At 50.7% G+C, this 26307-nt stretch overlaps 1 protein-coding gene across 1 annotated transcript; it reads left to right on the top strand.

Moving 5' to 3' along the window:
- GPA33 (glycoprotein A33) lies at nucleotides 1-26307 on the top strand. Its single transcript, XM_008695555.2, has 6 exons — nucleotides 1-332; nucleotides 6438-6654; nucleotides 14091-14243; nucleotides 23402-23521; nucleotides 24189-24312; nucleotides 24766-26307. Exons 1-6 carry the CDS (start codon nucleotides 117-119, stop codon nucleotides 24896-24898), a joined length of 963 nt encoding a protein of 320 aa, XP_008693777.1. The 5' UTR covers nucleotides 1-116; the 3' UTR covers nucleotides 24899-26307.

Here is a 26307-nt window from a genome sequence, read left to right as displayed (position 1 = left end):
GACTGTCTTCGCCTCGGTCTTGGAGAACAGCGGGTGTGCCATGGCTGAGATCACAGTTGTAGTGTGTCCAGCTGTGGTTGCAGGAGAAGGTCCCTGGGCATTCCCTCACAGGTCCTATGGGCAACGAGTGGCTATGCTATGGCATTGACTTCTTCCCACCCCCCAAATCCGTTCCAGTCTGGGTGACTGTCAATGCCATCTCTGTGGAAACCCCGCAGGACGTTCTTCGGGCTGCCCGGGGAAAGAGCGTTACCCTTCCATGCACCTACCACACTTCTGCCTCCGACCGAAATGGATTTATCCAATGGGACAAGCTTCTAAGGACTCACACGGTAAGGATCCTTAAAAAAGTTGAGGGTATCATGGGAATGAATCCGGCCTGACCATGACCTCTTAGAGGACAAGCACTGCAAGTCTTTCAGTAAATGTTAGAATAAACACTAGCACCCAAGCTGGACTGGGTGGGGCGAGAGTAGTGAGTGACCCAGCAAGGGGCACGTTATGCCACTTACTTTAGAAAAAGTGACCTTCCCTAAAATATCCTCCTGCCGGTCAGTCTCAAATCACCTAAACTGTATCATTTGAGACAGTCATTTCTTTTGATTAGCACAGAGCTCTTCTTGAGGCCAGAGCTTATTTTATAGTGTTTTGGGGTTTTTTTCCTGTTTAGGTTCCTTTGGGGAATATAGAAGACATTTTATTTTATTTTTTATTTTTATTTTGAAATGGGTAATACAGTCCCATGGTTCCAAAAGTGAAACATCATCAAAAGCGAACACCGTGAAGTCTCTTTCCCGTCCTTGCCCCTCCTGTCCACGCTGGTCCCCCTGTTCCTCTCCACCTCCGCCCCCCCACCCCCTACACTCCCCACCTGCAGGCAAGGCCGATTTTCACTGGGACGGGTTGTTTGGGCCCAGCGTCTGTCTGATGGGTTGTATCTCTGCTGCGGTTATTACCTATTTGAATATTACTCTAGGCTAAGAGAACCAACGTAGTTTCTTGTGTATCCTCCCATTGATTCTTTATGCAAATTCAAGAAAATGTTAATATGTTTTGTGTGTATGTGTGTGCACATTCCTACTTCCCCCTCTTTTTACACAAAAGGTAGCGCATTTTAGGCACTGTTCTGCCCCTTGAGTTTTTCGTTTAATATAGTTTTGGAAGAGCTTTCTGTACCAGCTGATAGAGGCTCCCTCCTTCTGGAAGGGCTTCACGGGAGTCCATCGCGAGGATACACTGTTAATATTTAACCAGCCCCATAACGATGGGCACTTGCTTATTCCCGATCTTCCAATTACCAAGAATAACCATTGACATATGTTATTTTGCGTGTGGACCGGTATGCCTCTAGAATACGCTCCCAGAAAGGCTACGTGCTTTTATGATTTCACAGAGGCTACCCAATGGCCTCCACAGGGAAGCATTAGGTGCTCCCCTCGGCAGAGCCTGAGTGCTCACTTGGGTGCATGCGTGTCTGAACAACACAGGCATGTGACTGAAGATTAAGCAGTAAGACTTACACCAAACTCTGAACTCCCAGTCTCCTGCTCCTCATCAAATGGAACCACTCTTCCGAGTTTTGGGGTGGCACGTACACAAACATCCATATATATGTATCCGCTCATACATGACTATGCACGTTTACATAGACAGCACACGCACGCTGTTCTGCGCTTGGCTTCTTCTCGTAATACGTCACGGAGCTCCTTCCATGTGTCAGTACCTTTATATCGATCTCGTTTTTTACCCTGATCTTAGCCGAAAGGCCTGGAAGCGATCTGTCTCGTTTTTTAAACATGTTCCATGTTATGAGCCAGTGATGGATATTTATTTCCCATATTTGCTGCTACAAATACTGCTGCGACAGACGTCTCTACAGGAATGGTCTGTGGGCGTATACAGCACGCATAGATAGCATCCACTGCATATAAAGTACATACGTGTGGGATAAGTCATTAAAAAGAGAACCTCTGAGTCACAGGGTATGTGAATTTAAAATTTTGATAAGTAAGATCAAAGAGCTCTCATTAGATGTCATGCCAGTCTCCACGTTCCGCACAATAGGAGGACACCCACTTTCCCGACACGCAGTGTTCTCAAACTGTGTGATATTTGCCATTTTGGTAAGTGAAAAAAGTATCTCATTTTTTAAATCGCATTCCCATTTCTCTGATGATAAGAAATGGTGCATCTATTCATAACTTTGAGTGACATCTACTTTTATTTATTTTATTTTTGGGGGTGGGAGGAGGAACACATTCAAAATTTATTCTCCAACAGACAGCCCATAGCAGCAGGTAAAACTGTAGGCGTTTCTCCGTAGATCATATATTCACGAGGCATGATTTGCTTACCAGCGAGAAAGGCCCCGGTGTGATCCCCGTAACAATATCCACTTCACAGTGTAAAAACGAGGGCTGGTATTGTGCTCCACTCACAATTCTAGGAGGAAAGGCACAACTTGGCCAAAAAAAAGTTTGGATCTTAAAGTCAGGTACGATAACACAGACAAACTTTTGGTAACAGTCTTGATCCACTTCTCCACCCAGAAATTAGGGTCTTTCGTTCTCCTTCCTTTGCTAAACCATTAGAGCAATGTTTCATCATTTGCTTAATATTACATGTACAAAAAGGGGAAGTTAAAATCACAAAAATATCTCGAACGTCCCCACCATACATCAATTCAGGTTTCACATAGGGTGTCAGAACACTTCGGCAGTCGTCAAATAGGAAAATAGAGACTTTAGCTGCACAACTAAAAATTCAATGAGGTCGATCAATTAGAGCTTTCACACCCATGACTTGCCTGTTCCAACTTCGTAACCGTCACACAATACTCAGGAACGATCTTCATAATTACTCGGCATCAGCTGCACCAAGGCATTTTTGTACAAATTAGTATGTGAAACTAGGGGCGCCTGGGTGGCTCAGTGTGTTGAGTGCCCAACTCTTGGTTTTGGCTCAGGTCATGATCTCAGGGTCATGAGGTCGAACGAGCCACTAGTTGGGCTCCACACTCACGGGGGGCGGGGGCAGGATTGGAGTTGGGGGGGGAGCATGCTTGAGATTCTCTCTCTCCCCTCCCTCTGCCCCTCTCTCCCTCTCTCTCAAATATATAAATAAATCTTTACCAAAAAATTAGTATGTGAACCTATAGGAAGCATGCCTGTCCGTGAGTCTCTTCAAGAATAAACCCCAGCTCGTCCACTGACTTCAGGTGAACTAAATTAAGTCACCCGAGGCTCCCCGCGCAGGTGGCCACCCCTCCTGGCGATTCAGGAAGGAGGCACCTGGAAAGCAGAAGGGGTACACTGGCCCTCTTGGGGCTCCAGATGAACCGTATTTAAATAAGTGGCAACACATTGGCTCCCTAAGGACTCAAATCAGTTGAGGGCATCCTACTTAAGTTCCCAGGGTTGAAGGAATTATGTAATTCTACAACCTCGGGTTGTTTTTTTTTTTTTTTAAGTACATTCAGAAAAAGAAAGCATGGATGTAGGGTTGGGGGGTCACACAAAACAGGTCCCTAAACAGATCCCAGATCTTGTTCATGTGCCTACATACAGTTGGCAGGGAAGTCTCTAGTACCCCTCTCCGCCATTAGGCTACCAGTTGTCTTTTCCATTGTGGTTCAGTAAGTTCCAGTAAGCTCTACTTTTAAAAGGCAAACATGGGGGCACCTGGGTGGCTCAGTCAGTTAAGCACTGGACTCTTGATCTCGACTCTGGTCTTGATCTCAGGGTCCTGAGTTCAGGCCCCGTGTTGGGCTCCATGCTGGGTGTGGAGCTACTTAATTAAAAATAAAAGTAAAAAAAGTGCAAACCTGCCTGCCAGAGGTAAGCATCGGGCCCCCAGGAATACCCAGAGTGGAAGCATTTAGCTTCTTCCCTGACAAGAAAGAAGGGGTGACCCAGGACACCCAAGGGGAGAGGAGAGTAAAGCCTGCCTGATACACCCTGTTGTCTGTTGCCCTGGGAACCCTGATGGGCCATGGGCACAGGTCCTATCTATGTCCAGAATCTCAGGGTAAAACCTAGAGAGGGAAGCTGCTGTCTTGAGCTTGAAGAAACTGAAAGACATCTCTTTCCCCATCACATGTGTTCAGCCAACCAGATGCAGGGTCTCACCAGGCACTTCTCTAAGCGCTTAGAGAAACACTGAAGTTCTTCTGTCGGCTGATGGATCCCTCACTTCCAAAAGGATTTGAGGCAATCCCCTTGAGAGTAAGCAAGGGCGCAGAGGAAGGGATTAAATCTGTGACCTCCAGGAAATTTTTGTAACAGGTCCAGGCAAGGGGGAGGGGGTGTCCAGGGAGGAAGCCTTGGGGCAGCTGGGATCAGGAGAGCGGCTGGGGCATGAAGAGTCCCGGGCAGAGCCAGCCCTTCAGGAAAGAGCTGAGCTGGGAAAGATCTGCTGGAAAAGATTCCCATCTCGGAATCTTCTTCCTCCCTTGGCTTTTCGGCAGTCTCATCTCGGGTTTTCTTCTGATCTATCTGACCTCTCCCCGACCTTTCGGGTACCTGGCATACCGTACTCATTCACCTGGGGCGGCTTCCTTTAGCCCACGGCTCAGTTAACGTCTAAGTCACTGACTCCCAAACCTTCATCTCCAGGCGCTCTCAGCTGCCCTGTCCAGCTCCTGCTGAGCCCCGCCTGGGTGTCCCATCGACACTTCAGCACATCACCTATAAAACAGAATGCATCATTTTTTTCTTAAAATGTTCTCCTTCTGGGTGTTTCTTCTCTTGGAAGTGACGTCACCATGCACCCGAATATTCAGGCCAAAGACCCTCACCGTTGAGGTCTGCCACTCCCTGACCCCCAGTGCCACTGGCTGACCCTGTTCACACTCCCCAAATTCACTTCATCCTCCCGTCTGCATTGCCACAGCCCGATCTGAAGACCCAGCATTTTTCATCTGAATTGCTAAGCTGATTTCTTAACTGCCTTTCCTTCTCCTGCTAAGTCATTTCCCACCCTGGGTTGAGAGCTAACTTCCTAAAATACATGGCTCTCCAGTGCTTTCAAGACAAAATGCAGCCTATTCAGTCCCCGATACACGGTGCCTGCGATCTGACAATGACGACGCGCCAGGGTCCAGGCTCCGAAGGCAGAACGTCTGGTTCGAATCCCTGCCCTGCCATTTGGTTAACCACGGAAGCTCGGGAGAAGTACTTAACCCCTTGCTGCCTTGTTTTCCTCATATGTAAAATGGATATAATCATAATACCTCCATCACGGGGGTGTTGTGAGGATTAAATGAGATAATACATACAAAGAATAGACCCAGTATGTAGCATACACTCAATAAATAGCAGCTATGATCTTTATTGCTACCTGTCCATGCTTACCTTCCACCCACCCTTCCCGCACATACTCACTCCGTTTATACTGAACCACTTGGGGTTGACCCATAGCTTCCCACTCCTAGGTCTTTCTTCGATGTTCTCCCTTTGCTTAAAATGCCAAATACATCTGTCCTCCTCCAACGTGCTCTGCCCCAACCCGCTATCCCTTTGCCTGGCCGGTTGTCCTTTGTCCTTCAGGATCCAAGGCATTGTCTTCTGGGAGCTCCTCCAGGAAGCCTTCCCAGACTTCCCTTTCTAGATGCAATGCCTCTCTTCTGAGGTCCCATTGCTAATCACAGGATGTCGTAATATTTATTCTTTGAGGGCAGAAATCACGAGTTGTTCATCTTTGAACGTCACGTTCCTAGTAGATGCTCAGTGGTGATGTCTGGCAGAATGTAGGTACTTCCAGCAAAACTACCATGTCAGGCAAGGCCCTAACGGGTTTGCATATATACTTTAATCCTCACAAAAATTGTATAAAATCGGTGTCACTATTTTTATCTCTATTTTGCAGAAAAGGAAACGGAGTCACATTTTGCTCAAGGTCGTATAACTAGTAAGGGGCAGAATTGGGACTTGTACGGAGGCAGTTTGGCTAGAAAGTAGTGATCTTAGCCAGTCTCGTGTTCTTTTTGGTAAACAACGAGTAGATCAATGAATAAATAACTTCCAACGGCAAGGGTCAAGTAGATAAAGTGGGGCTTGGAAGCCAAGGGCTGCCTAGCACGATGTGTGGCACGTAATAGGTGCTCAATAAATATTGTTCGTCTGAACGAGTGAGGACAGACAATGGACTGAAATCGAATGGGTAAGAGAGAGGCCAGAGGTGACCAGAGGTGATAGCGTGGGGATCCGAGGAAGCCCCTTTATCCATATGTGCTCCTGTGACATGAACGGCCTCCCTGCCCTGGTCTTCCAATATTTTTATTCAAAGTACATATACGTTATAAGAGGAATCCCCAATGGGCACTGCATATTACAGCCGCACGTGCCGAGAGAAGTGGTGGATGGGGGTACTTAGCACAGGCTGCGAGCACCATGCCAAGACTTGGGGTAAGACCAAGCGGTGTTTCTTCTTCCTCCCAGGAAAGGGTGCTCATCTGGCAATTTTTGACGAAAAGCTACATCTACGGGGACCTTTATAAGAACCGTGCCAACATATCGAGCAACGCTGAGCAGTCAGATGCCTCCATCACCATAAACCAGCTGACCATGGACGACAACGGCACGTATGAGTGCTCGGTCTCCCTGATGGCGGACCTGGAGGGAACCTCTAAGTCACGCGTCCGGCTCTTGGTCCTCGGTGAGTGTCTCTGTCTCCTCCCTGGGGCAGAGGGAGGCAGGGCAGGGAGGGGTGCGGGGAGAGGTGGAGCCCCCGTGGTGAGGGAAAGCCAGGGGGAGTCGTGCCCCACCAGGAGGTCAGACTCCTCCCCTCATCCCGCTGCCTGGGCAGGGGGCTGCTTCTCCCTTTTTAAGGGAGGACTATTCTGAGCTGCCCACCCGTGGCACAGTTCCCAGGCCAGTGGAGAAGGCCTGTTGGAGCGGCCCCCCGGGTCAGCCTGGAAAAATCTGCCCGTCTCTGTCCAGTGCTCTTCCTTTTCACGGCACACGTATTAGGGAGAAGGAAAGGGGAAATCATAGATCCTAAATAAGGACTCTCACTGTGCCTTCCTTGGGTGCTGAGAGCCTGATCTTGACTTTCCCGTCCCGAATTCAGCTGAGCAGTAGAACCCCTTCATACCAGCATCTCTCCACCGCGGGGCCCCAACCACACCCCGCTGATCAGGGTCTGTGGCCTTTGAAATACGTCCCCAGATGACATTCTTTTCATACAGATCCCTTGTTATTGGAGCTTATAGTTTTGGAAGAATCTGAGCAGCCATCTACTTCAGTATCTTTAGATTGTAGATGCGGCCCCGAGAAAGGAGGCACGTGACTCAGAGTCAGTTACCGGGCACATTTTAGTGAACGGCCCCTCTGGGTCTGACACAAGGAATGGCCTCCATCCTGAGAGGTAGCCACGCTTTAAACCAAAACGATGGATCATTTTTCCTTTATTTTTTTCCATTTATACTCTTAGTGGGATTTTTTTTTTTTAATTGTGGGGAGCGGCTGCCTGGCTTTTGGACGCATTGTATCAATCAAACAATGTAGCCCTGAAGACAGAATAATTAATGGTCTCCTTCCGCCTTACCACCAACATGGGAGCCAATGGTAATATTTCTCCATACTTTTCTCCACGTCCTTTCCAAACATGCACGTGTGTGCGCACACACACACGCACGCACACACACACGCACACTTTTTCTTTCTTTCCTTTCGTTTGAAAAAGAAAAAGAGATCATATGATAAAGATCACTCGGCAATGTTTTATGGGTAATGTTTGATGCATCTTTCTCCAGATCAATCCCTACAGACCCACCTACGAGCAGCCTACACTCCGTCACGTGGTTGTCCTATGATTTATTCAAGTGCTCGTACTGATGGATATTCTCAGGCTGTTTCCAAGTTTGTGTGTGAACAGTACTGATATGTACAGATATATAGATATTCTTCCACTCTGGCGCTTTTATTTCTATTGGATAGATTCTTAAAGAGTAGGATTTCTAGGTCAAACACAATGCCTTCATTAAATATAAGCTACTTTCCTCAAAGCAACTTACATTTCTGTAGCATTTTATGAGCATGCCTGGTTTCCCACCTCCTTGCCAGTACTGAATGTTATCAGTCTTTTTAATTTTTGTCAATTTTGTTAATTGGTTAGGTGAAAAAAGAATTCAGTGCAGTCCAAATCAAACTGTTAATCTGGCCACTATAAAGCTTCACTTCCACCCCCCATTTGGGCCCCACCCAGAGCTTGGGGACCAGCGGTGGGGAGTGAGGGCTTGGGTCTGTCTCTTCACCCTCCTTCTTTCATCTGACTCTTCCCACCCCTGGGAGGGGATGGTGTGGCTCCTCTGAGGTCACTGTCAGGGGCAGGGGCGGGAGGGTAAAAGGGAGAAAGGCAAAGGCCTGCTCGCCTGGCTAGGCCACGTGTCTCTCTCTCTCGGCTCTCACGTAATCCCCTCCACAGCTTTTTTTTTAGGGGGTGCACTGACAGGTATACCTGACGCAGGTAGCATGTGTGCCCCCCATCCTTTTCTACCCAGCCCCTGCTTCTGGCACTCACTCCTGCTCTCTGCCTGTCCACTCTGGGCCCCTGTGGCCCCGCAAGCAGATAGCCAATTACATCATTTACTGTAGCAAAGAAACCCTGATCTTTGCACGGGGACGCCCGCTTTGTCCTGCAGTAAGACCTACACAGACATGGCTGCTGTTTTCCTCCTTTTTGGGTTCATTTTCTTTAATTATTCATCTATGCTATTACATGGTTTTGATTACAGCATGTTTATACTCAGCGTTGAGATATATATATACACACACACACACACGCACACACACACACACACATCTATCCCTCTATATAGGGGTTTTTTGTTTTTGTTTTTGTTTTCTTTTGTTTTGTTTTTCAGTTGGAGCTATCAGTGTTTGAATAGTTGGCTTTTAATACCCGGCACTGTGTAATACCTTCTCTTACTAAACTTTTCCAAAAAAGTTTTGTCTATTTTTGCACATTTATTCTCCCATGTTAATTTCTTAAACCACTTGGCTTAGTTAAAAATAGAAGTTGATTGGAATTATGGTCAACTTACATATTAACTTGCAAAGGAATGACATGTTAAAACTGTCAAGTCCTCTTGTCTAGGAAGACGGATTTCAGATTTAGTGACCTTCAGTAACAAGGGATCTCTAATAGAATTCCAGGCCTCCTGTGGACAGATGCAGAGCCTTTTTTTTTTTTTTTTTTTTTTTTTGTCTGCAGAAGGGAAGCACAGGACCTCTTTCACAACCCCGCACTCAACACTGTAGCCAAATTTCCCGTTTCTCTGTGTTCTCCTGCTCTGAAAACAGAGGGGATTTATCTTAGAGAGAAAACGACCATCCACTTGCAATGACCTTGGTCTGTGTGAAAGTTGCCCCAAGTTCATGGTCACAATAGCTCCCATTTACAGAGGACCAGGTATGGGCTAGGCATCGAAGAGTCTTATGAATATGGTCTCTTGTAATCTTTGCAACCCATCTGTGAAAGTGGGTATTAACACTCACATTTACTAGAAGAGAACACGGAGGCTCAAGACACCTGTAGAAAGTGTGCAAGCTTCCTTCAGAACACGACGGCCCAGATACAAAGCCCTGCACTCCGCCGCTGTGCAAGCCTGCCACTCCTGGCCGGTAATTGATCCTGAAGTACAAGACAACTCCCAAATTCTTCTAGGTTTACTTACCTTGTCAAAGCACCCTCTCTGTCAGGTGACAGCAGACGTGAGCTTGCCAGTGATGTTTTAGCTGGCCACGGCAGTAGCTTGTGTTCTGCCCTTCCTGGATCCTTGCTGACGGAGGAGGGTTGGTGGGGCAGAGCTGAGCCAGCCCTCGCTCGATGTGTCATTCGCCCTCATCTGTCCACAGAACACCTGCAGCTTGGACACATCACTCATCGATAATGGGGTTCTGAACCTGCTCTTCCTCGTGGGAGGTCTTTGCTTGGGGTCTGGGAAGCCCCACCGCCCTGTGAGTGTGTGCCTCGTTGTTTCTGGGTTTTCACGGGGGGCCTCTTGATGGTCTTGGACCTTCAGGAACATTCACACCCCCTCTCATCTCTTGGACGGAGCTGTCGCCATCACACAGTATCGTCTTCTAGCATTTTTAGAGCTGTGTTGTAGGTGCTCCCGACCTAGCTGGGGTGCTGTGACATTTGTCTAGGGGCTGCTCTCTGGGGGGCCGCTCAGGTCGAGGTGTGTAGCACACAGAAGGCTGTTAGCTGCTGAAATGGAGCCCTGCTCTCTGGTCGTCCTGCCTCGATAGCAACCTTGGGCCAAACACAAACAAACAAATAACTGTTTGGTGATGCTGCCTTGCCTCTTAAAAATACTAATTAGGGGGAAAAAAAGAGAGAGAGAGAGAGAGAAACTAAAAAAGAAAAACATCCGCCTGTACCGCCCGGTTTTATACTTGTCCATGTTGACTTCCAGCTCGTGTCCACGTGCTTATTTGTGTCCGTAAGTGAATTTGTAGCCGAATGGGCTGGTACTTTGCTCTTTTCATTCCTCACCAGGTAGCACTTGCCGCTGTCTTAGCACTTAGGGTCCTTTCAGCTCCTGCCACTCGGGGAGTGGATGGAGTCCCCCGTCCCTGACTGAACACCCAGCCAGTTCCAATTAAAGCCATTAGAATGTTGTGACAAATTGCTTTGTGTGCATGGCTCTTCATTTTTATTTGCGTTAGCTCCTTGGAGAGCTTTTATAAGCCAAAAAATGCACATTTGTATCTCGGTTCTATTCTGTACTTCCTCCTCTCCCACTGCCCTGGCTGGCCCCTAGCTGAATCCCTCACTTCTCTGGACCTGGTCCTTTTCTGGCTGATTCTGTCTCCTTCTGGCTTCCCTTAAATAGCTCCCCCTTTCATCTAGCAACAAGCTGGTTGAGGGAAAGGCAGCAAGACCCCACTCACCTGTGCGTGTCCCCTTCCGCCCTCCCCTCCCACGGCCCCCTAACCAGGGAACTAGCTAACCAGGGGGGCAAAGATACAAGTTTAATCTGAGATTGTGGAACTCAGTGTTTTGCTTTGAAACAAGAGAGAGAGAAAGAGAGAGAGGAAAAGAAAGAGACAGAGAAATCACTTTGTGCTATCTGTTAAGAAATCCACTAAAAATCTTTAAAAGAAAGTTTTGTTTCCGAATGGCTTTGCTACTGGGCTATTTTTAGGTGGAAGGGCTTTAATTATGCGGGGCCGCCCACACGGGCTCGGTGACCTCACCGTAAACTGAGGGAGCAGAGAGCTTCCGGACCGGGGGACCGGGGCGGAGCTCACAGAGCTGGTCTCCAGGGAGAAGCCACCTGGCCCTGGGGCCGGCCCGAGGCGCTCCGGGGCCGGGACTGGTCGTCTCCTCGGCCTCTGGCGCCCCCTGGCGTCTGAAGCGGGAGGCGCGGGCTTTGGAGCGGCGCGGTGCCCCATCCAGGAATCTCCGGGTAGCAGCTGCCTTGAGTCTGGGAGGTAGGAAGAGCCCACCCAGAACCCAAGATCTCCGGGAGCCCCGCAGACCTCACAGCCCCGCAGGAGGGGCTATTTGAACTAGAGCTGATTTGAGGTCCCAGCTGGTTTTGATGATGGGGGGCTGGGGAGGGAACCCTTAGAGAAGGATCAGGACAGTGAGGGGGGTGCCTAGGGTGAGCTGGGGTGGGAGGAGAGCCTGGGGGCTGAGGGTAAGGGCCCTGGGTGTATGGGGCAGGGGGACAGACAAAAACCGGCCACACTCCTTCATAAGGCTGGTCTCCTAGGAGGAGGTTGGTCTCTTGTTATCTCTACTGCTGTCTCCAGAGTGAATGAAGGATTTGCCTTAATAATTCCTGCTGGCAAAGCTGGCCTTGGACACGCCCAGCTTGCTTCTTTGTGCTTCTCTTCTCTATGTGCTCCTTTGCCTTGGTCTGTTCTCTCCCCTTTTTGTCTTGGATCCCAGAGAAGGCTGGTGGAGCAAAGGCTTGACTACAGTCATGCACACCAAGGGTGACGCTGGCCCGATGTGACACTTCTCGGGGCTCTTATACTCCAGGCAGCCTGTCCACCTCTGAAGGTTGTAGCCCCCTGGTCACGGCCCACCTGGGAAACAGGCTGAGTGCTTTCCATGCGTGGGGAGGGATATTCTGAGACCTCTAGGTCACCAACCCTGACCTAGAGCCAGTCTCCGGGGAAGCAGCGTTCACCTTCTCTTGCACCTGTTTGCTGGGCCAGCGGGGCGGAGGGCTGCTTGGCACGGTGGTCTGAAGGCAGCAGTCTCTCCCTGCCCCAGCTGCTTCAGTCCCTGGGGCCTGCGCCAGGATATGGAAAGATGGTTCTTCTCTTTTTTTCTTTTGAAGATTTTATTTATTTATTTGACAGACACAGAGAGACAGCCAGCAAGAGAGGGAACACAAGCAGGGGGAGTGGGAGAGGGAGAAGCAGGCTCCCAGCGGAGGAACCCAACGTGAGGCTCGATCCCAGGACCCTGGGATCACGCCCTGAGCCGAAGGCAGACGCTTAACTACTGAGCCACCCAGGCACCCCTAGAAAGATGGTTCTTGAACCAAGGTTGGGCCTCTTAGGTGTAGGGACTGTGCAACCGGGGCTGGTGTAGGGCGAGTACCCCATGCTTGTCCCACACCTGGTGGCCCTCACGAGAGCAGCAGGAGCTGTGGGGCACACACACCCAAGAACCCCTTGCCTGTCTCAGAGAAAAACCAGAACGGGCGGCTTGTGCATCCTGGGTAGCCTCCCCCGGCCACTCTGGGGTGGGGGGTGGGGGGCTGCGCCACTCTCCGCGCTCACCGACCGTGCATCCCTGCAGTTTGGATTGTACGATGGGCAGTGCTATTTACTGGGGCAAGCAGACCATCCAAGGGTCTGAAGAAAGAGGTGGAGGGATTCAGTAATAGCCCTCCGCACTGCGTGTTCTCCCCTTCCCAGCCCCAAGGACACCACCTGAAGCCTCAAGCATACTTGATGCTCCTTCCTGCCCTGGAGACTTTGCACATGCCATTCCCTCTGTACAGAGGGCCCTCCCCTCTCTCTGACCACCACCACCTCCATTATTGGCCTTGCTTACTCTCACTCTTCCTCCAGGTCACAGCCAGGCTGTGGGAGTCAGTGTCCCTTGCTTGTGCCTTCCCTGCCCCCTGCAGCCTTGCCTCCTGCCCGGTCACTGTCCAGTCACTTGTCTTTTGCCCCCACTGGACTCCTTGAACACAGGAACTCACTCACTATGTCATCCCAGTGCCTAACGGTATCAGACATTCTGTAAGCGCCCGGTAAGGTTTGTGGAATGAGCCATTCTACACGGGGGTACGGCCGTGCCCAGTGAACGGACCAGCTTGAGATCTTCAGGAATTGTGGGCGATCAGGTTAGGCTTGTGAGTTGAGGGGCCTGTTGGCCTGTTGTAACCTCCTTTCTGTAGGCTTCCCTTTCCTTGTCTCTGCCGTTCTGCACTCCCACCCCCACCCCTTCAGGCCTCATTCTCCACCCAGCACGCCACTCTGCTGCCACCCAGGGTCTCTCCAATCACCCAGTTACTCCGAGCAGCTGCATTTCATCAGCAAAACCCAGGACGAGGGCAGCGCTTAACACGAGGGAAACTCCCTAAGAAGTCTGAGTTGGGGGGCTTCCGAGACAGGGGCTTTCCCCTAACCCAGGGGCAGGCAAATGTGGCCAAATCCAGTCTGGGCCTGTTGTCCCCTCATCTTACACATGGGGGCACTGGGCACTGCGAGGTTTACCTAAAATGCACGGATGGGCCAACATCAGAAGGAGCTTACATGAGCTGCTGGAGAGAGCACTGGATGTGGAGTCAGAAGACCTGGGTTCTAGCCCCACCCAGCTCTTGCCGAGTCTCCTCTCTGGGCCTCAGTATCCCCACGTTTATAAGGGTGGTGACTCTCATCTCGCACTCAGGATGCGTCCTGACGTCCGTGCACGCTGCCTCTCTATGATGGTGACAGGCCACCGAGGAGACAGTCCGGGGAGGACGGATCTCACAGCACCGTGGCTCGCCAGTGGGCCATGACTTTGCCTGAGAGCAAACCAAGGAGTACGCGCGGGCGTCTGGGGCGGGAGGGGGCTGTCGCCGAGCCCCACCTGATTCGTGCCTTCACTCTGGTCCTTCGCCCATACAGTGCCGCCCTCCAAGCCGGACTGTGGCATCGAGGGCGAGACCGTGATTGGGAACAACATCCAGCTGACCTGCCAGTCGAAGGAGGGCTCTCCAGCCCCTCAGTACAGCTGGAAGAGCTACAACGTCCTGAACCAGGAGCGGCCGGCCCCAGCAGGTAACGGGGTCACCGGGGAACGCAGCTCCCCCGCCACGCGGGTGATTGACTAGGGCTGCCGGGGGGCGGGGGGGGGATCCTGGCCAGAGCAGTCAGGTCTCCCTGAAGGGCTGCCCTTTCCCTCCCCCCTCCCCCCGCAGCATCTCTAAGTCTTCTCACGATGACCCCCACCTCGTAGGTTGTTGTGGGAAACCAAAGTGAGTCACGTAAGTTCTCAGTGGGAGCACGTCACATATGTTCGCCTGTTCTCTTTGCTCCCCGTAACTCAGTTCCCTTGAATGGGCACATGTGGATAAAAGCACTGGGTGGGATTTTAATTTTGACTGCGATCATGTCCTAAAGTATACATTTTAAAAAAAAAAATGTATAATTTGTCAGAGAGAGAGCGCACAAGCAGGGGGAGCAGCAGGCAGAGGCAGAGGGAGAAGAAGACTCCCCGCTGAGCAGGGAGCCCAATGCGGGACTCGATCCCAGGACCCCGGGGATCCTGACCTGAGCCGAAGGCAGACCCTTCACCAACTAAGCCACCCAGGTGCCCCTAACGTATACATTTGAGGCCTCGAGTCCAGCTCTGTGGCTCCAGTCAGGGGCGGGAATTCCCATCCCCATTCCCCGTCCAGGCTAGTCCATCTCGGGGCTCCACTGAACCCCACCTTCCCAAACACGCCCTCCGTTTGTGGCCACACCCGGCTGGTGACCCGGGCTGCTGTGAGCGTCCCTCCTTCTCAGGGAAGGAGGCGTTAGGCTCGGCTGTGGTTGCCTGGAGACCTTCGTACTGGGCAGCTGGTATCTGACCTTTGGTCAGGAAACAAACTGGAAAAAAAAAAACCCTATATAAATATCTTACTGTCATTACCTTGTTGCCAACTGGTGTGGGAATACCTCGGTGGCATCTTTGGGCCCCAGGACCCCCTGGCACCGCCAGTGCTCCTGGAGATCACAACAGACAAGGTCTGAAAGGTGCCGGCTGGCTTAACGTCCGGGCGGTCTCTCCGCTCAGTGTCCGTGGAGACGAAGTAGCCAGCGACCAGTGAGGCCGCGGTTGGAGACGTGTGAGAAGTGCGCCGGGGCCGGGTCAGTCCCACCCGGTAAATGTACAGACTGGGCCTTCGGTCAAACCAGGATGAACTTTGTCTGTCTGTCCTTCACTCACCTGGGAGCAAGATGAGGACTTCTTAAAAGTAAAAAAAAAGAAAAAAAAGAACCCACCCAATCCAGTGTAAATTAGAAAGTATATTGTGGATTTCAACAAGTTTCCAATTTTGTTTACAAATTTCCGGCTGGCAAGTTGTTATTGAGTGTGTCTGGAATTTCTGGAAACCACCTGGCAGCTCTCATCTGGGTCTATGGGCCTGCATGTCTGGCCTCCGCATGACCTGGGGACTCCAGCAACGATCACCGAGGTCTGCCGTGGCCAGTGGTGGGTCTGCCCTTCCTGCCAGCAAAGTGTGTATAGGGAGACCCAAGGCTGAAGGTTACGCGGTAAATGCTGTCAGAGTCTCACAGCCAGTGGCCCTGTAAACCCGAGGATGCGTAAGGGGACAGGTTTCTCCAAGGAGGGGGCACTTGAGTCGCCGTATAGCCCGGTGGCTAAGAGCGTGGCGTGGCCTTGAATCTGGCTCCACCACGTGTTAGCTACGCGACCGTGGCAATAGCCTTAGCCTCTCTGTGCCTTAGTTTCTACATCTGTAAAATGGACATAAATCTAGTCCTTCACAGAGTTCCTATGAAGATTCAATGAAAGTGCATGTAAAGCATGGAGACCATGCCCGGTAGGTAGTTAGAAGTCCTCATGCGAGGTGTTATTAGCTATGTGTTCTGTGGGCTAGATCCACCAGGATGAACAGGGGGGCATGGCACGTGTCCCGGGAATTGTGAGTATTCTGCAGAGCCGAGGGCAGGGAGGAGGGAGGTATCACTGTAAGAAAAGCAGTAACGGGGGATCACGAAGAGCCCGTGCCTTGGGCCTGGGAGGCTGGCCTTTGCCCCAGAGGCCACAGGCACTGTCCAAGGACCATCACGGATGACTGCCCCCACTCACGGTCTCCTGCCTCCATCAGGAAAGACTTCCAGGTATCAGAAGCCAAAACTTTGTCTTTCCGTGATTCAAAAGAGGAGAAACCTGAAGGCATGAAAGAAGGTCAAGGGGAGACTCTCTCACTTACTTGGGAAAAGCTTCACGCTGCTGCGGGTTAAGATTTGGCCGGAGTCAGAGTCCGGATCTGGGAGTGCTGGCCGGGAGTGTGGTTCATGGTAGAAACAACACAAGCTTACGCCTGCTGTTGGGATGGAGCAGGGGGTCCTTCTCAGAGCCTTTGGACTCCACCTGCCTCACAGCGCACCAGAGTCGGACCCAACCCAGTTCTGATTTTTAAAACATTTCAGTCCACAGTGGACAATGGGAGAGTAGGGTTCCTCTCCCTCTGAAGACGTAGAGATCGCTTCCTTTCACTTAGTGATCGGTGGGAGCAAGCCAGCGGCGGAAAGAACAGGGACTCTGGAACAAGTAAATAAGAATTTCAGTCCTGACGTCTCCACTTGTAGCTGTAAGTCCTCACGGCCTCTCTGACCCTTAGGATCGCCCTCTGAAAACCAAGAATGGTCATTATACCCCCTTCCCTGAAGGTTGTGGAGAGGAAAGAGGCGATCCCCTGTGGATAGTTCTGAACATCCTTTGTAAGAACTTCGTGCACAGAGAGAGAGTAGGAATTTGGGTATCGAAGAAGGAGGGGGGTAATTTGGGGGCCAGAGCACCTCAAAGGAGATGGTTCTTGAAGGGTTAAAGGCTGGGCATGGACCCGGGCCACCAGCGAAGACCTTGAGGATCCTGAGAGGTGGCAGCCCGAGCTTGTTCACTAGGTTGTGGGGTGGAGAGTGGCCGGGACAGGAAAGTTCAGTCTTGCCGATTTGAAATCAGTGCCTCTGGGCGACCGGGGCCTCTCTGGGGAAATCTCTCCCCGTTGGAGCCCAGGGAAGTGGGCGGCGGACTGTCCCTGCGTTCCTCCTCTTGACCACAAGGTGTCGCCACTGCAGCGAAAACATGAGCTTTAGCTGGATTTCAGAAGCAGTATTAGGTCCTTTCCAAGAGGAAAAGGGGCTTGGGAGCCCCAACTCAGAATCAGAGCAGATCTGGAGGCACTGGATATGCGCTGGTTAATTCCAGACCAGCTTCTAATGGTCCACCGTTTCCTTTGGGGAACAAGGCCCAGAGTCCAAAGCCGGGCTTTGATGACTGGAAAGGTCCTGGAGGCAGTCTGAAGTCTTCTGTCCTGATAGACTGAATCTCACACTCTAAGGTAGTAGGAATCTGATAAGGGTTATCGTCCCCATAAGTATTCCCAGGGTCATAGAACATTTCCCAAAGTGTGTTCCTTCAAGATGCCTCTATTTTTTTTTTAAGATTTTATTTATTTATTTATTTATTTATTTGAGAGAGGGAGAGCAGGGGAGGGTCAGAGGCAGAGGGAGAGAGAGAATCCCAAGCCGACTCCGAACTGAGTGTGGAGCCTGATGCGGGGCTCAGTCTCACAAACCTTGAGAACATGACCTGAGCCGAAATCAAGAGTTGGACGCTCAACTGACTGAGCGACCCCGGTGCCCCAAGATGCCTCTTAAAAATAAAAAAAAAATCCAATTAGTTTAGAGAATTAGACCATTAGGGAGAAGGAGTTAAGACGCAGAGGGGTAGGGGGCCCTAAGTTTGTCTCCTCCCTCAAATGCAACTAGATAGTTATCAAATCATTTGGAACACCCGAGAAATCGATTGGAGGTTCTGAGAAAACAAATACTGCAAGTCTACACGTAGGACAGCAACCGCCTTTTGGAAGGTAGGAGGCGCAGAGACTTGAACCCAGTGTGGCAGAGCTGAGTATACGGCGCTGGGGAGGGACAGTGCAAAATCAGAGCTTCTAGAAGTCTGCCGCAGTGGGGACGTGCCTGGTTTAAAGGTTCTCAGGAGTAAAGCAGGGCGGGATCCCAGGTGTGACACCACGGTCTGAGGATCCCCTGGGTTGTAAAACGAAGGGGTTGCACCTAAGTGCTGATCTCTTCCCAGGCTTAGGGACGTGGAAGCCGGCGGAGAACAGTGAGTCTAGGTGCTGGCTTTCTGCTGTGTTGCCATGAACTGTGAAATGCTGCATGGTCGTGTGAGTGCTCTCCTGGGTTGGGTCCAGCAAAAGGCAGAAGCGTGGGGAGACCCTCCCCAGGAGGAACAGTGTGGGTCTGCACTGGGGAGTCCCTAGAATTTGGAGTTTTGAAACTCAGTCACTTGACTGAGATAAAAAAGCTCAGACACAAGCAGGGTGAACAGAGTTCTGACGGCAACTGGGGAGACAAGAGTGATTGATTGCTGTTCTGTGAGGGACCACTGAAGAGTGGGGGGCACAAATTCTCAGCTCTGGGGCTAGAGAGGGGGGCCTGCCTTATCAGCCCGCCATCAGGTCTGAAGCCTTCAGGGAGCAAACCAGCGCCACCTAGTGGAGTCCGGAGCCACTTACACCAAGCTCTGCTTCCCTGTGCCCTGGAGGCACATTTCCCCCAGGGGAAGCTCACCTGACAGGCCCCTCCCCCAGAAGACCAGCACAAACAACCAGCTCTCACCAAGTTTACTGATCACAGAGGGCTGCAAGGCTTCAGCTCTTTCAGGCGAAAATAGTATTGAGCATCCATATTTTAAAATTTTGTTTCATTTTATTTTATTTCACTTATATATATTATATATTTTTTAATATATTCATATATATAAATATATGTAATATATTTATATATTTTTTCTTTCCTTCTTGTTTTCTATTAACAAGCAGAACAAAACACACCCAGGATCTAGTGTTGGTTTTTTTCTTTGTCGTCGCTGCTGTTACTGCTGGGTTTTTTTTCTTTCTTCTTTTCCCTTATGGACAAAATGATGAGACAGAGAAATTCACCCCAAAAGAAAAAACAGGAGGTAGTACTCACAGCCAGGGATTTAATCAATACGGATATAACTAAGATGCCTGAACTAGAATTTTAAACAACAATTATAAGAATACTAGCTGGGCTTGAAAAAAGCACAGAAGACACTAGAGACTCCCTTACTGTAGAGACAAAAGAACTAAAATCTAGTCAGGCTGAAATTAAAAATGCTACGACCGAGATGCAGTCCCAAGTGGAGGCCATAGAAATGAGGAACAAAGCAGGAGAGCGAATCAGTGATATTGATAAAATTATGGGAAACAAGGAAGCTGAAAAGAAGAAGGAAAGAAAACTATTAGATCACAAAGGTAGAGTTAGGGAACTCAACAATTCCATAAACTGAAATAATATTCATTGTATAGAAGTCCCAGAAGAAGAAGAGCCGGGAAAGAAGGGAAGAAGGTTTTTTTGAACAAGTTATAGTTGAGAACTTCCCTAATCTGGGGAAGGAAACAAACGTTCAAGTCCAAGAGGCACAGAGAACTCCCCTCAAAATCAGCAAAAATAGGTTAACAGCACAACAAATTATAGTGAAACGTGTAAATTAGAAAGATAAGGAGAAAATCCTGAAAGTGGCTCAGGACAAGAGGTCTTTAACCTACAAGGGTAGACACAAAAGGCTGGTACAGACCTGTCCACAGAGACCTGGCAGGTCAGAAAGGACTGGAATGATATATTCAATGTGCTACATGGGAAAAATATGCAGCCAAGAATACTTTATTCAGCAAGGCTCTCATTCAGAATAGAAGGAGAGATCAAGGGTTTCCAGGACAAACAAAAAGTAAAGGAATTTGTGAACACTAAACCAGCCCTGCAAGAAATATTAAAGGGGACCCTGTGAACAGAGAGACCAAAAGTAACAAAGACCAGAAAGGAACAGAGACAATCTATAAGAACAGTTACTTTACAGGTAATACAATGGCACTAAATTCCTATCTTTCAATAATCACTCTGAAGGTAAATGGACCAAGTGCTCCAATCAAAAGACACAGGGTATCAGAATGGATAAAATAAAATAAGATAAAAACAGAGAGAAGGAGCACCTGGGTGGCTTAGCCGGTTAAGCGTCTGCCTTTGGCTCAAGTCATGGTCCCGGAGTCCTAAGATTGAGCCCCACATTGGGCTCGCTGCTCACCGGGGAGTCTGCTTCTCCCTCTCCCGGTCCCCCTCCTTTTGCACGCTCTCTGTCAAATAAATAAATAAACAAACAAACAAGATCTTTAAAAAAACAATAAAAAGAGAGAGGGAGACAAACCATAAGAGACTCTTAACTGTAGGGAATAAAGTGAGGGTTGCTGGAGGGGAGAGGGGTGGGGAGTTGGGGTAACTGGGTGATGGGCATTGAAGAGGGCACTTCATGTAATGAGCACCGGGTGTTATATGCAACTGATAAATCACTAAATTATACCCCTGAAACTAATAATACAGTGTATGTTACCTAGCTTTAATTTTAAAAACATTTTAAAGAAAATAAGTCCACTATTACTATAACCTCCATTGAGGGACACCCAGGGCTCATTAGCAAATTAGAAGCTCTAAGAGTTCTGTTGTTAAAAAAATGTATTTGACCCTCTCTCAATGATCTCGAAATTTGCTTTGGTCACGGACTGCTTTTTTAGTACCGCATGTTAATGTCACATGTAAGCAATATTCCAGAAAACATCCTGAGGCATGAAATTCTAGGATAGGAGCAGTAGCATTTTATAGAGAATGAGTATCCAGAAAATACAGCTGTGGGTTTCAAGGGAAGCATCTGAAGAAAGTACATTGGGAAAGGTTGGAAGAAAATAACCCAAACCATCGGCTGTTATTTCTAGCTGGTGAAATTACGATGATTTTATTTTATTCTCTGTTCTTTATACTGGCATTCCAGGACCCTTCAGATGAGATTAAACTCCCTTGCTATCAACTCAAACAGCATTTCCAGTTCTAACTCTAACCCCCCTGTGATCACCCTGGTTTCATGTCTGTCGGCCCTCATGGCAGGACAGAGACTGTCTTCATCTGCTTTAGGGCCGTTGTGATAGTTCTAGAACCTTAAACAGGATTTTTGTGATGCTTTATTATTTCTTAATTTTGTGACATTCATCAAGTCCGTTAAGTTGTCTAAGCCTCTGGTTACCTCTGTGACATTGGACATTGAATATTTGTTCCACTTACCATACAAGATTGCTGACAAAGTCATAGGCCCTCACATTTGAGGAAGTATACGGAGTAGCACGTCAGACAAGGGAAATCCACACCAGATACAATCTTGCGAGAGATTGGGGGTGGGGCGGGGGAGGCTGAGCGATAAAGCTAAGGTGATTGCAGGACCAGACCTCTAACCCTGTGATAACATTAAGAAGCTTGGACTTGTTAATTTTTTTTTACATTTTTTTTTTTAAAGATTTTATTTATTTATTTAACAGAGACAGCCAGCGAGAGAGGGAACACAAGCAGGGGGAGTGGGAGAGAAAGAAGCAGGCTCCTAGCGGAGGAGCCTGATGTGGGGCTCGATCCCAGAACGCTGGGATCACGCCCTGAGCCGAAGGCAGACGCTTAACGACTGCGCCACCCAGGCGCCCCTACATTTTAATTTTAATTGCAGTTAGTTAACACACGCTGTAATATTAGTTTCAGGGGTACGATATAGTGATTCAACACTTCCATACAGTCCCTGGTGCTCATCTCAAGTGCATGCCTTAATCCCCATCACCTGTTTCACCCATCCCCCACTCCCCCCACAGTAACCATCAGTTTGGTCTTTATAGTTAAGCATTTTTTTTTAAAGATTTTATTTATTTATTTGACAGAGATAGAGACAGCCAGCGAGAGAGGAAACACAAGCAGGGGGAGTGGGAGAGGAAGAAGCAGGCTCATAGCAGAGGAGCCTGATGTGGGGCTCGATCCCATAACGCTGGGATCACGCCCTGAGCCGAAGGCAGACGCTTAACCGCTGTGCCACCCAGGCGCCCCTAAGCATCTTTTTTCTTGATTGATTGGTCTCTCTTATTTTTTCCCCCTTTGCTCATTTGTTTTGTTTCTTAAATTCCACATATGTGAAAAAGAGTATGAAGTTTCCTCAAAAAGTTAAAACTAGAACTACACTACGATCAGTAATCATACTCCTGGGAATTTCCTCAAAGAATACAAAAACACGAATTCAAAGGGATACATGGACCCCATGTTTATTGCAGCTTTATTGACAATAGTCAAGATATGGAAGCAGCCCAGTGTCTCTCCACCAATGAATGGATAAAGAAGAAGAGTTATGTATATGCAATCTAATATTATTCAGCCATAGAAAAGAATGAAATCTTGCCATTTGCAACAGCGTGGAGCTGGAGGGTATAACACTAAGCAAAATAAGTGAGTCAGAGAAGGCCTAGACTTGTTACTGAAGCTAGGAGCCACCTCTGAAACGTCTGAGCCGTGCAGTGACTGGGTCCCACTTGCCGGGTCCAACATCTCCGGATGAAATGTCGCCACCTGGTGGCAGCAGGCCCTCACGAGGCTAACTCCGCGGCTGCTGGGAGGAAAAGGTCTCTAACTCTCCACTCAGAATAGCAGTTATGACAAAGCATCTCTGAGGACAGGGCCTGTAAAGATGTCTAAGCGTAAAGCTCTCCCTTTCAAGGGGAAGAAATTCACAGGCTCACAGACTGAGCAGGAAAGGTGTCTCACGAGGACTATTGGACCATTCCTGATTGCTCAGAGACTTCTTCCACGAGTCCACGCTAAAGGATTCGGTTTCTGAAGATCATAAAAGTGCTTAGAAGCGTATCTTCTAATTATAAAGCGTTTTCACGTAACACATACGCATTTTATGTTTCCTGGGGCGCTTCCTACAATCAGGTGCCTGATGTGGGCTTGAATTAGCAGTACCCCGTTTTATGCTATTACAGTGCCTCACACGGACCATTGTTATCTATACATAAAGAAGCTAAGGGTCAGCGGAGCTACGTTCCTGGGCCAAGGTCACAAAATCAATCCGTGGCAGAGCCAGGGGCCCTGACTGAGTTCTCAGCCCTCAGGAATGGTGCATCCCGCCCGCAATCGTCCCGGGAGGCCTCGAGGTGGATGCTCTCCCCGCAGGACAGAGGAGGCTCGGACAAGTTCAAAGGCAGCACTTGTACCCACCCGGGAATCCAGGCCCCCCCACTCCTAGGTGTTTCCCCTGAACCGTGGTGTCTGCGCTCCTCACCCTGACCGTCCTTCCTTCCCAGTCACGGGCCAGACCTTGTCTCTGAAGAACATCTCCACAGACATGTCCGGTTTTTACATCTGCACCTCCAGCAACGAGGTGGGGACCGAGTCCTGTAACATCACCGTGGCTGTCAGACCTCGTAAGAGCGGGTTGGGGGGTGGACGGAGGGAGAGGGGGAGGGGGAGGGGAGTGGACCAAGGCCCGAAGATCACTGGCTTGGGGTCCAAAGGGGCAGCTGAGGCAGACCTTGTGGGGGTGAACTGGGGAGCCCCTTTAGGGTTACCCGCTGGCAGGGTGGCTGGGTGCCCTCAGTCAGATGCTCCCTCGCCCAGAGGTCAGTCCAGTTTCCTCCGTTCTTTGGAAGTAGAGCCTCAGATGGACTTCTGGAAACCTGCTCAGTCCTACCTGCCTTGAGGGCCACTCAGTGCACAGGAGGGAAGTGTCCAGAGGCAGCTGCCACAGAGTCTGGACCTTATCTTTTGGGGAGGGTCACCTCCACCAGCTCAAGGACACGCCGGAGTCACAGCCGGCACGGCGGACAGCTGAGGACCTCTGAGGAGCCTGGGCAGCCCAGGGAGTGGTGGCCACACATCCGTTGGCCTGGCCAGTAGTCTCTAGACCTGCCTGGTCCCCTGTCTACAAGGCCATGCCCTCTGCGGAGTGTCCCTAGAAGCCGGCCGCACTCCCGGGGCCGGGAGGAAGGCTGCGCCCGCCCAGCGGCGTCCCTTCCCGTGGTTCGTCGTCCCGCGAGGCCCGGGCTCAGGGCCGCAGTCGGGCGGTGCAGCTCTCTGCTCTGCCTCTCGCAGCCTCCATGAACGTGGCCTTGTACGCGGGCATCGCGGGGGGCCTGGCTGCAGCCCTCATCCTCATCGGTGTCATCGTCTACTGCTGCTGCTGTCGCGGGAAGGACGAGGCCGAGGACACAAAGCCGTGAGTGTCTGCGGGCGGCCCGTGGGCCGCTATCTGAGCGGAGTGGGAGGAAGTGTCGCAGCTCCTTGTGGCCTTTCCACCCACACCAGCCCTGGGGATAGCTGCCCCCAGGTGTCATTGCCGTCCTGGTGCTTGACCGTAAGGCCCTCAGCTCCCCAGGCTCCCTGTGGCCTGTGCAGGGGACAAGGGTGGGGCGGAGCGTCCTGCACGGGCTGGGCCCTCGTGGTCCAGCGGGGCCATCCTGTTCCTAGAACTTTCTGATCTCGTGAGCACAGCAAGTCTGTGCCACCTACCTGTGCACTCTGAGCTAGCCCTTCAGCCCAGGGTCCCTTCGCGTCCGGACGGGTAGGGGGGGCAGGGCCAATGGCTGCTTTTGCCATAAGGAGCACGAGGCCCAGCTCCCCCAGCCTGAGTGAGCGCAAACCCTTCCCCTCTTGTCCTCACTGCTCTCAGGAATCGGATGATCTACCAGAAGCCTCCAGAGCAGGTGAGAGAGCCTCACACGGAGCAGGAAGAGGAGGATGACTACAGGCAAGAAGACCAGAGGAGCACGGGGCGGGAGTCCCCCGGCCCCGCTGACCCGTGACCGGCGCGTGCTGCAGGCTGAGGTGGGGAAGATTGGTGTTCATTCCTCGGCCTCCTGCCTCCGCTCTCCTTGCCCCATTTTTCTGGCCCTCCATTCCTGGCATCGATGGAATGCTTCTTCCCTATGTCATCTGCTGGAGGACTCAGCTAAGGGCATCTTACTGGTGACCGACCCTGCCAAGTGCCCTCACCCGCAAAGTGACCCCTTCCTACTGCCATGCCTAGCTCCCAGGCTGGCCTCCCCTCCCTCTGTAGCTGGTGGGGGCGCTCCTGGTTGTGAGCGGTCCGGGCTGTGCGGAGGCCGCACCAGCCGCAGGAGAGCAGGGGCACGGCACCGCGGGGAGCGCCTGGGGGTGCTGGCAGACAGGACATATTTGCTGAATGAATGAGTCCGCAAAGGACTCCCTATTATTTATCCAACCTAAGTGAAAATTCCTGCTTCAGGACCCACTTGGGCCTCAAGCCCCCTTTCCAGCTCCTCCCACCTCTCTCCTGTACCCTCCAGAAACGCTCTGCAAGGGCCACCATCCGCTCCCCCGCACACCTCCTCAGGGGCTCTTCACTTTCTCTCTCTGGCTGGGATGCAGTTTCCGCCTCTACCTGTCCCAACAGGCCCATCTCAAGTCCTAGTGGTGCCTATAACTGGACCCTGATCTCCCCCACACGTGGGGACAATCTTGTCACCTTGTCCCACACTCCTCAGGGGCCACACGGCAGTTATCGGAGCATTAGCCTATCCCTAGGCTAATGTCTGAGCTCCTTGGGCCAGAGCGTGGGCTTCACCGCCCCTCCCCGCCCCCCAGCCCAGGAGCCCTCCCAGCAGGTGCTCATTCCCCCTGAATCCGGGTACCTGTTTTGACAGGTTGAGGCTTCCCCTCCCTGGTCTCTCTGATAGGTTTGTAGACTCACGACTCCCACCCAAACCCCTTTGCTAATTTAGTGAAGGAAGTGTGCGCTGATATTTGTGAACGCACATGTGTGCACACAAGGGAGCTTGTTCCAGCCGGTCCCACGTTCTCGCTTCACGATGGCTCCTCCGGAGAATAAGGGGCACGACCACCCCTGCTTCCTGACACCTGACCCTGGCCTCGCCAGCCCGGTCCCGCCTGCTGCCCGCGCTGCTCTGCGGCCCTGCCGTGGCTTCCCCGCTGGCTGGGCGTGTCGCCCGCTGTCAGAGCACAGCCAGTGTCCCAGCCTCGGGCTCACGGCCCTGCGGCTGGGCTCCCCCACGTGCAGTGTCCTATGAAATAGACATCATTGTCTTTTCTGGATAATCAGGAAACCAATGCTGTAAATCTATCATCCACTTGTGATTTAAAAATATATATATATATATTTTGTATATTTTGTTAAATTCTTCGCTTCATTCAAAAAGCTATCAGGAATAATAAATTTGTTAGTGGAAATTCT

The sequence above is a fragment of the Ursus maritimus genome, unplaced genomic scaffold (assembly GCF_017311325.1).
Source record: "Ursus maritimus isolate PB19 unplaced genomic scaffold, ASM1731132v1 scaffold_2, whole genome shotgun sequence".
Lineage (NCBI taxonomy): Eukaryota > Metazoa > Chordata > Mammalia > Carnivora > Ursidae > Ursus > Ursus maritimus.
The sequence above is the reverse complement of the archived record's forward strand: the minus strand, read 5'-3'. Positions and strand labels throughout refer to the sequence as shown.

Excerpts from the sequence above, each read along its gene's own strand:
- GPA33 (XM_008695555.2), top strand. The coding sequence starts at position 117 with ATGGGCAACGAGTGGCTATGCTATGGCATTGACTTCTTCCCACCCCCC. Across the intron at positions 333-6,437 it reads AGCTTCTAAGGACTCACACG|GAAAGGGTGCTCATCTGGCA; the intron begins GTAAGGATCCTT and ends TCTTCCTCCCAG. Across the intron at positions 23,522-24,188 it reads CACCGTGGCTGTCAGACCTC|CCTCCATGAACGTGGCCTTG; the intron begins GTAAGAGCGGGT and ends TGCCTCTCGCAG.